The 11,338-nt window shown below is 34.8% G+C and overlaps 1 protein-coding gene across 1 annotated transcript in view; it reads left to right on the plus strand.

Moving 5' to 3' along the window:
* The window catches only part of LOC139975934 (uncharacterized), a 55,615-nt gene extending 44,847 nt beyond the window's left edge, over positions 1-10,768 (plus strand). The window contains exon 2 of the mRNA XM_071984230.1: positions 7,553-10,768. Within this exon, the coding sequence (XP_071840331.1) occupies positions 7,553-7,825 (273 nt within the window). The 3' untranslated portion in view covers positions 7,826-10,768. The remainder of the gene's footprint in view (positions 1-7,552) is intronic.
* Positions 10,769-11,338: the final 570 nt, after the last annotated feature.

The following is an 11,338-nucleotide window of genomic DNA, read 5'->3' on the forward strand; positions in this document are numbered from 1 at the left end:
ATGAGGATTTTACACTTTTTTACTCTGAGGATTTTACACTTTGTGATATTAGGTCAAGTTTCTTTCCACATTCTGCTACCAGAAATTCCAGTAGATGATCGGATCTATTCGCGTCTATAGAATCGAATAACTTGCTGCGCAGAGCAAACATTATAACCATGCATAAGACACAAGGAATATGAGGTGAAAGTGTCCTTATAGTAGAGTTAAGTCCGGGACCAAAAGGCTATGTAGAGGGGCGGGAGGGGAAGGGCGGGAGGGGAAGGGCGGGAGGGGAAGGGCGGGAGGGGAAGGGCGGGAGGGGAAGGGCGGGAGGGGAGGGAGGGCGGGAGGAGCGGGGATAATGGGACTCCATGAATATCTCTTTCCCAATGTGTGGGTGAGATTTGTAATTGGAAACATAAAAGAAAGTGAATTAAAAGTAGTTCACAGCTGAACCAAACCTGGAAAGCCAAAACTCATTAAATAGATAATATCGTCTGCGTTCACCCTTTTCCTGATAGTGTACTTCAGACGTATGCATTCCTGTTATATCCATACGGCGGTGTGAGGAGGGGGTGGGGGAAGGTAGGAGTGCTCGTTACCTATAATTGTGCATAATAAGTTTGAAGGACGATTCTGACAAAAAAAGACAATCGTCTTTTAACGAGAGAACTCCCAAAGTTTCAACTGGTTCTCCAACCCTGGAAAACAGGTTCTTATACCTCTTCCTCTCCCTCCTCCTCCTCTTCCTCCTCATAATCCTAATCATCCTACTCTTCATCATCCCCATCATCATCATCATCATCATCATCATCATCATCATTATCATCATCCACCCACACAGATTGAAACCTTATTGACGATACTAAATGTTAAGCCTGAAATGAAAAATTCTAACATTTCAGATTCAGAGTTTCTAGTCCCGGGTGTCATCACGAAAAGTTAAGAAGAAAAACAAAATCATTGCCATACCGAACGATGTAGAAAATTTGTTCAGAAGTAAAGATTTGTCTCAATCATTGGATACGACGTTTGACTCACTGGTATGATGATAAGTAGGTCAATCTGAGTCCCGAGTAGTCCTAAATCTTATCAAGCAATTTTCACGATGCCTCTCACTTGACAAATCAAGAGCGTAATATCCCTGATACGGCCTTCACTTCTTCTAGTAGTTTTTTTTTTTCCTCCAAATTTATCAACGTGTCCTACTTTGCTTAGAAATTCTAAACACCAGTGAAAACTAATGGAAGCCTAAGGATGCGGTTGTCAGGAACGGAAGCAACGAATTCCACAGAGGATAGCAATTCTTCTTTTAACACATTGTTTTGGGTACCCAAACTTTTCCTAAACCTTATCATACAGTCAAAATGTTTCCATATTAGATTTTGGGAGATTGTCAAAATGGTAACAAATTGCGTTTAACCGAGGGTTACGTTGTTTTCACACTCAATTAACGAAACATTAGACACCAAACGACACAGCCAAAATCGACATTTTTAATCTGGAACACATTTCTACTTTCAAGAATGACCTTAGTTACACTGTATATATTTAAGTCCTTTTTATTCCCAAATCATATAAAAAAGAGGGAGGGGGTGGGGAGGTGGGGGAAGATAGGAGAAGAAGATAAACAAGAAGGATACAGAATGAACCGGGAAAATAGTCTGATGATTGTAGTTAACGTTATGACCTTTTTTTCCATATCTGGCCTAAATCCTCATAGTCGAAACAGAACGTGCGAATTGTAAACTTTTTTACTATATACCCAGAACACTTCATGCTTGCTAAACCAAAAGTATATTGAGGTGTAAATGGTCATTAAATTTATAGAACCTAACAACGGTACTTTATCTCAGAAGTCTGAAGTCTTACTTGACCACTTCATGGTTTTATGTAACTGACCAACCATAAAAACGATATTTTATAACTTCCGACGAAACTGTTCAAATTCTTCAGCTCCTTCATTAATTGAAAAATGCATGGCGGTTGTTCTAATAGGTGCAAATTTCTGACATTTGTTCTTTCTTCAGATCAAGGTGACTTTTCACAACAACTAGATGACATTTGGCTAAATTCCCACGTACTATCGTTCAACTGAACGGTCATGAGGTCAATGATAAATGAGGAATACAGTACAATACAATACAATTCAATTCAATTCAATTCAATACGATACAATACAATACAATACAATACAATATAATACAATACAATACAATGCAATACAATACAATACAATACAATACAATTCAATATTATCATTGTTTTCTCCGTAAGTTAAATTAGTAAAGTATCATGTAGGTTATCTCTGGAAATTCTGACGTACGTACATATTTCTGATACAATGGGTCATATACATCATTTGTGTCATACTAAATAAGTAGCTAATTTCAACGGAAAACCGTTGTTTGTGAAAGTTTAATAGCATTTTGTTTCTTTCAATTCTTACTTCCTCTCTGTCTCTTTTAGGCAGTAGTTATTACCGTCGGTTTGTATTGCATTAACCTCTTCCGACGGTGCCTTCGAGGCATTAGTCTCCTGTACGACTCGCTGTATATTTGTGTTAACTTACACGAGAAATGAGGCATCAATCTTAAATGGTAGACTTTCACAACAAATTATCAAACGTTTCCAATGGATTTAGTTATGTACTGTATCAGAAAGCAGGTCAAAATGTCTATTTTAGTTGGCACTCCTCACTTTACGAAATTACCGGAGGGTCTTACTTTCATTCGCTTTGGTTGAAAAAAAAAAAACTCTCTGAAATAGGGCAAGAAGTACCTAACTACTTTGGTGGAGGCTTCTAATGCATTAGGCTATTTTCTTTCTCTTTCCAAGATAAAGTTTGTGTAGTCTCACAAGTCAAAAGAAAGGTAGATAATACCATTAACTTTGGAAGCATTTATTCGACACCAAGTCATACTGCTATTAAATGTTGTAGATCCAGAAAATATATGATTCCGGTTGCTTACCCATTTATAGCCTACGCATCGCATCTTTAAAATATATATATTACGGAGTAAATAGTGGATATTTGCACTTAATGCATGTCTTGTTTATAGATGTTTGATATACCTATATAGATAATCTCACTGTAAATAATTTACAATTCAATTCAATAGATAATGAAGTCCAAAATATTAAATACAGAGCTTGTGAAACGAAATATATTGATCCAACTTCAAGTTTCATAGCTTGTTCAGTTGTTGAAATATAGATCAAATATGTTTATTTCCGCCTTACTCTGCAATATATATATATTTATATTGCTGTGTCGTTATCCCTTTAATGAAGGTGGTCGTTTTATGTGAAGCAGTATGAATAGGATATCCTCTTATCTAGCAACTCATGTTTACGTGTATTTTGTGTAAAGGTCATCGAAATTGGCAGTAACTGTATGCTAAAAATAGCGACCATTTTCCCAAAATATGGTACTTCCCTGGACGTTCTGACCCTCGACATTATTGCCAGACATTAAGGAATATTCCACTAGATAATAATTAAAGGTCTTTATGCGGAGGAAAATTGTGATGGATGCAAAATGCTGGTGAACTTCTTACCGCAAATGACAATTGACCGACATTCAGCATAATTGCAATCACTACTTGTTACTTTAAGTAATATGAAAGTCTATACTTTCCCTGTATTGTAGTAGTCGGTTCTCCAACACCGACACCCGGATGCAATTAATAGATGGCAGTAAACAGCCAACCTTAAAGTTTTGGTGTTAAGGAAAGATATACAGCTTCGTTTCCGTGAGAATATTTCACATAACATATGATATTTGCTCTTTTTTGTTTGTTACTAGTGCTGAAATGGTATGTATACATAATATATATATATATATATATATATGTATATATATATATATATATTACAAAATATATATTATGTACATTGGTTTCGCGAAGTGGAGCTTTTCCGGTGTGATAATGCTGTAATAATCTAACACACCATATCCGATACAACAATAATTATATATTTTCTTGCTATAGGTGTAACATCATATGTATAATTAATGCAAGAATGCAAGCTAGTGAATTCTGATGCGTGAGCATATAACGAACTCCTTTAAGCGACTGTCACTAAATATGACGCCCATAGACAAAAACAAAATCCTTTTGAAAGAAAGCGGATGCCATTGCTTCAGATTACGGTAAATTATCTAATGATCTAATGTTCATGCACTTGAGGATACTTATCTGAATTTGTGGCCTCGATAGAGTTGCCATGGCTTTCTCTCATTGGGTGTTATTCTAGATTGTATTCGACTATTTCTGGAGTAAGGTTATATATATATATGAAAATACGCTAGTTGTGCTTGAATTGACTAACCATTGAAGGCATTGGATGAGGTCCTAGGGGAAATCAACTAATGAAACTCATATTCTTACAATTTGGTACGTGACAAAATGAGAACTGTAGTGGGAGGTAATTCCCATCACACGTATTGAAGAATATCTGACATGGAATAATGTTTAAGATATCACATCACTCATGTTGCCATGTTGTGTATAGACTTTATATCCATAGGTCAGATCGATCCCGAGGGATACGATCATACCTATACGAACACTCTTGATAGTCCATATATGAAATTAAAGCTTAGGGCGAATTTCAGTTTTGTAGTTTCAAAGCTTTTGTAAAACACGCAGTGAATTTGCGTTAAAAACAATACAATTTGATTGTCGAATAACTCAGCGTATGAAATGTGATGGACACAATTGATACTGTTGATATATAAAAGTTGTAATTCTAGGCATGACAAGTTTCAATTTTGGACTATCGAAATGTATGCATCTTTGTTTGACTTTTTCTAAAACAGAAAATCTAACCGCCTTTTGCTTTTCAATTGGTTGCACTTTATCAAGCTTAAATACTTTTCTCTACTACATGTTCTTGTATATTGGTAATCTTGGAAAGTTATCTCGTTCCTGTAATACTTCGTTGAAATGGTATAGTCCAATTGGAGATTTTTTTCAAAAGACCATTATGAGTTTTTCAAGTTTTGTTCTCAAATTTGTAAAAATATTACAAAGTGTGCCAAGTAATGTTCAACAAAAGATTCAAATCATTGAAACACGTCTTCACCGTCTATACTCAATCCACTTAGTGGTTCATTCCCAAAACTTGAAATAATTTGGTCATTTACATAGACATTTTGGCAGATATTGCAGTCTAAAAGCATTATATTTGAGTTATATAATGATACGAGTCAAAACTGTAATACTCGTGGGTATTTGATAAACAAATTGATGAGACCAAGGTGCTTCAAAAGCCTATATACGGTACTGTTGGAGAACATTTCAAATCACAACAGAGTGATCTTTCAATAGTTTAAAAAAAAAAAACCGAAAGCAAAACAGGTTTCTGTGACTGCTTTTCTCCGAGTAACAATTTCACGCTTTGTTCACACTGAAGGTTATCTTCATCAATTTCATTTGCCGTGACCTTCAGGCTGGCTTGATTTGTCTTGTAAGTTATATGATGTTGTCCTTTAAACTAGCAATTAAATATGCCGTATGCATCGACTTCTAACTTAGCATGATTATGATTAAACAAGGTCAGACTGTTTACAATATTAGATATTAATAAATATATCTATATCTATATATCTATATCTATATATACATACATATATATATATATATATATATATATATATATATATTTATATTTATAGAGAGAGTTAGATATTTTTGAAGTTTTAAACATGGTCATTTACACCTGAAGCAAAGTAATACAAGAAATAGAACAAAAGGAAAAATTGTGCCCGATTGAATAAGTTGTGTTCTTTCAATTGAAAAACATTTGTGTATTACCTCAAAAGTTAATGTTTGATTGATTTCTTCAAGGACTGAATTCAAAATCTAAATCAATGACACTATAAAATATGATTGGATCTAATGGAACAAACAACATTGACTTCTTTCGTTTAGTCAAGAAGCCATTTTTGTGGAAAACAAATATAAATCCTTGTTTTTAATTTGAGTAGCCCACTAAATACGTTTCTTTTCTATATCACCATCTTAATGTGTGCTTCTGTTTTGAAATATAGAATATGCATTTTTTTATAATAACATCGTCGTGTATATGTCAAAGCGTAATTCTGAGAGTTGAGCGGAAACCTGATCCCTACACTTAGTGACGAGATTTATGTATGTTTACTTTAAGCCACAATCATAATCGTGGACAAATTATTACCCCAATTGGGTCACCGGCTTAATTACAAACCAAATCACACATCTTCACAGTCAGCTTTAGCTACACTAAGGAAAACAAATCGAGTCTTGTTATAGTAATACCATTAAAAGACTTTGGGAACTACACATATAGATGCTTTATTCTTAAAAGAAAAACTTGTGAAGTAAAGTAATGACCAACCTCCATTCTAGGAACTGTTGTCCAAGTAAATACATCTTGCTCTGTCACAAATTGCACAATAGTCAATGTTGATTGGAAATGTTTTAGAAGGAAATATGTCGTTATTTCGGAATAACTTTCTGTGCGTAAAGTCCAAATCGCATAAAGCACATACTTATGCAGATGTCACTGTATGCCTTTTAAAAAATTCTCTGACAACAAATTTAATTCATAATTTGTTAAGTGTAGCGGCTAAACAAGGATTTTTTTTTTATAAAGGAGAGGATAATGTATTTAGGCAGATTCCATATTGTGTTGCTGTTGGGAGGAGGGGGGGGGGGGGAAGGGTTTTACGCAGAAAGCAAATCAACATTCAAGTGGTGCAATATGAGGCGGTAGTTTAAGTTTATAATTATTTTCTAATCACAAGTTTGTCCTACTAACTGTTATAACTACTTTTGATTATTTGCGTAATGTTGAAGGAGAGGGGGTGGGGAGTGGTGGGGGTGTATACTCACATACCCTCGGGATCCTCGTCTGAAGAGCTCATACATTTTTAATGAAGTCACCATTAAGTATAACTTCATGAACATTTTATAAATAGTTCAATGTTGTCACGAACGAGAACCATGCAAACTGAAACATCAGGAGTTTACATTTGAAATGTCTCCGCATTGAATGAGGGATACCTATGTTCCCTACTGTTATTACGGACATAACAATGAACGATAAGCATGACCATATTCACCCTATTCTACCATCACGTCAAAGTTGTCAATATATTATTTGTCATATGTTTATAACACGTTGAGACTTGCATAGGCAATGTTATCTGACATCTAATAAATAACTAGTTTTCAAATGACTCTATGAACTAAATTACAGTGCTGAGATTAAATTGCATGAATTACATAGGCCACTGCACATATTTATTGTTCGATAACGAATGAGAAGTAAAGTATGAATTGCAATATTGAAATTAAAGGGTTATTAAATAGCAACGTTTATTCGAGTTTTTGATAGCCCCTTTCATATTTCGTGCGTCCTATATATTTCGCAGAACACATACCGCATTCTGTTTGTCATATTGTGATGGTACAAATTTGATTTGAGGTATTTACAAAACAAAGTGGATATATATGATGAAGAATGAAGAACTCATAAGTTTTGAAATATAAACCTTTTGCTTTCTTTTTGTCTTTGCCAGGTGCCCAACTCTCCCTCAAGAACAGTAAGCCAACGTATAAAGGACGAACTTATGGCCAAACTGCTAGATCTCCTCGGAAAAGTTGGTGACAACGCTGGTCCGTACGAGTACATTCCGCCCATGAACACTAGACCCGAGTTTTCCGACGATGACGCTGCCAGATTCGAAGAAGGAAACCTTTCCAAGAGGAGTAAAAGTCGTTACAACAACCGTTGGTGCAACCTGGTGGACATCTGGAAGGGTCAAGGTGGTTCCAATCACCGATGCCGTTAAAAAAGTACTAATACGATGGTTTACATAGTTATACATACTGTAGCAGAGAACAGCTGTCAGTTATCCGCTAAGTTGATTTTCACCATGTCCAGTCATGTCCAATGGCACAACTTGGCCTTATTTTTGTCTTTGGATGCTGATCATTGGATTTAAAGGTGGTGGGTCGTGTAGTCATGCGTGACGTCACACTGTACGGTGTCCACGATCGTAGAACACTCTATCTCCTGATACGTTGCACGAGGAAACCAGACTGGACTATATAAGTTGTCATATGCTAATTCATAGTTTAATTCACACCTGTCACCGCCACTAAAATATTCTTCCCTACACATTTTACCCCGTTATGAAATGAATAATCAGATTTAAGGATTGATTTAATTGAGAGAGAGAGAAAGAGAAAGAAAGCAACAGAAAGAGAAATATGCTTTAGCAATTATAAGAATAAAATCAAATTTCCACCCACACTAAACATGATGTGCCTTTGTGTATTTCAACATCGCATGATAGCATACCCTTATCGCGTAAGTATGCATTAGTGTGTACTGAAACATGGGTACATGGTCCAATTAGCATCCTCCGCAAAGACATAATTCAAACCAAAAAAAAAATAAAATACGAATGAAAGAGAGAAGAACACCAAGGAATAAAGAAGAAGCAGATGGAAAGGAAAAAGACACAGGATAAAAGCACTTAATTGTAAATGTTAACATACGGCATATGTTAGCCTACACCTATTAGAAAAAAGGATGTGTTGTGACTCAATATAACCTAACTTATTGAAACTAACACGGCTAAAACAAAAACCATCTATTAAGCAAAGCCATTTTGATGATATATTCAAATATATTCGAATAAATAATGAGTATTCAAGATAAGTCTGTTCTCTTTCATTGGTCAATCTATAAAATGACCAACGTTAATTGGTAATTTGTTAAATGTGTCGGTACAATGTGTCACAAGACCGTGTAAGAATGGCAAATCAACCCCGGTTTGGTTTTAAGCTGCCTGGCTTAAGCTAACGTTTCGGGCCGTTAAGAGGAAAGAACATCATACGTTATAATGGTATCAGTAACAAGCCATATTTAATCAAATATTATAGTCACTATCATATCCTTGCTTTCAATCGAATTTATCTGCATTTGACTATGAAACGATTAATTATATGTTCGATTAACAACATAAACACTCATTGTATTGTCTTACATTGTCTTGAGATAACTTTCAAAGAATGATATAATGCAGTTACAAAATATTGAACTATTGAACAATTGATAGGTTCATTAGGTAGTCAACGATATATAAAACCTGTCAATAATTACCAGAAAAATGTCGTGGAGTAGCATATATTCGGTTCATTTGTTTCAACATGCACCTTTGCGGCGTATTTAAATATCTTAATACTCTGCAGGGACTGAGGTAAAATATGGAGATTTATTTAGCGGAAACCACGTCCGTCTACAGCAGCATTTTAATGTTAAGTCACTTGTTTGCACTTTGCATCTGTAAAAAAACGTTAACGAATACAAACTCAAGAGAGACAACAATGTACCTTGATTACTTTATCTTGTTACTTGAATGTAACTTGCATTTTTATTAGAACATTATATAAATCCTCAGATTAAACACAAACTGCTGCTTTATGACATTTGAATTTTTTCTTTGTTTTCGGATAATTTGAACAGTAAGAGCAATTCACATGAAATGAATACGATTGTTTCAATTGTTAATGTTATCTGTAAATGTTCATCTACCTAAGATGCTATAACAGTTATTGCATATTATATCGTAAAGATATTAAATAGCGTCATATCACATCGTTTTCATTGGATGATATGATATTGTACGTCAGATTCAGACATTTAAAGTATTTAGTGGAGTCTTATTATACTTGTTGTAAACCTTCTTGAATAAAACATAACATTACGAAAGACTGATCCTTCGCACAGATCGTTCTTACTGAGAAGGATAGGTTGTGTCAGCTATTTTGTTGTAATGTTATTGAAAAAGGACGTATCAGTTTATTGTCCTCGCACATGTTGTATGGTATACCTCAACATTATTTACAATGCTTATACTATTTTGTCAAAACACTCTATTATTTAACTCCATGTAACATGTTTATCTCTTAATTTCCTGAGGTAATATCGAAGTGGGTAGGAACCTTCTTTTCCAGATGCTATTTATGTAGAAAAATCCCTCGACTGGAGATTTTCATTTGCAATTTGTTATGATGTAGTACAATGGTGTCAACATTAAGGACCTTACTTCAGAATTGTTTGAAGTAATTTGTGAAAATAGCATTAAAAAACCTTGTCATTACAATAAGTAATTAAAAAAAAAACAGCATTTTATTCGTTGAAGAGTTATTGGACACGTATTACAAATTATGACCCACGCTAATAACAAATATCTATATCCCACAATGTCTCACTGTGATGGGTTGTATTTGGTAAGGTTTTTAGAGGCAGTGTACGCCGTTATGTTCTGTCATACATCATAAAGCATTTGATCTCGTGTTTAGAGACCGTCTGGTCGTAAAGTAAGTCTAGCTTCGATAAAACAAGGAAAAATCAATCTGATGCATACTTCATCTCTTTTCGATTTGTATATTAAGTTTATAGACATCTCTCAGCATACATACTACAAAAAATGGCATATCACAAAAAAAATTAATGTGACAACATGAAGTGTAAAATATGATATGCAATGTGAACTTATGTGAAAGTCAGGAAAATACAATATTTCTTATACTTTATATTACATCATATAAGTATTCGCTGGTTTGAAACAAAAATACAATTTCCCCCTCTGTTTAATATCTAGAGCCTGTCAGTCAAAATGCTCTATATCGGACCTCTATAGTATACATTTGTAATGATATCTTCTTGTGCCATGTATAGACAGCTTCATGAATAGAAAAAAACAACAGAATGTGAATTTTCATATTTTTTTCCTGTCGGTTTTGCCTGTTGTCTATATTCATCTGTGTAAGAACGAGAGGAACGGTGGGTGGGTTTGGTATGTTGATTTTTAGTTGGCGTGCAGGGGGAGGGGGGAGGGGGAGTGGGGTCGATTTGTGGAAGAGTGAGCAGGAGGGACCATTTATCCCTCGCACCGGGACATGAAAGTACAGTATGGAAAACAGTATCTCATCTGGATGAAATTTATGCCACGATCGTGAATATTCATGACAGACTTACGCCCATTGGTCCTTATAGCACTCAAGAAAGAGAAAGGTTGTATTTATTCATTCACTCATTGAAACATGTGTAAGCATTCAATTCGTGAAATTACTTGGGTTCAGTTGCACAATGATGTAGTTTCAAGCCACATTAACATCCCGTGACAATACACAGTTAAGAAGTTTCCTTTAAACGGTTTCGGCAATATTACCTTTGACTTTTACAAGAACTAATATTTTAAACAGATGACTAAAACACATGAACGCCCTTGGGTTAATTAGCATACGTGCAATATATGAAAAACTTAACTCGGTGATGTATCAATATCAAT

Source organism: Apostichopus japonicus, chromosome 11 (assembly GCF_037975245.1).
Source record: "Apostichopus japonicus isolate 1M-3 chromosome 11, ASM3797524v1, whole genome shotgun sequence".
NCBI classification, from domain to species: domain Eukaryota; kingdom Metazoa; phylum Echinodermata; class Holothuroidea; order Aspidochirotida; family Stichopodidae; genus Apostichopus; species Apostichopus japonicus.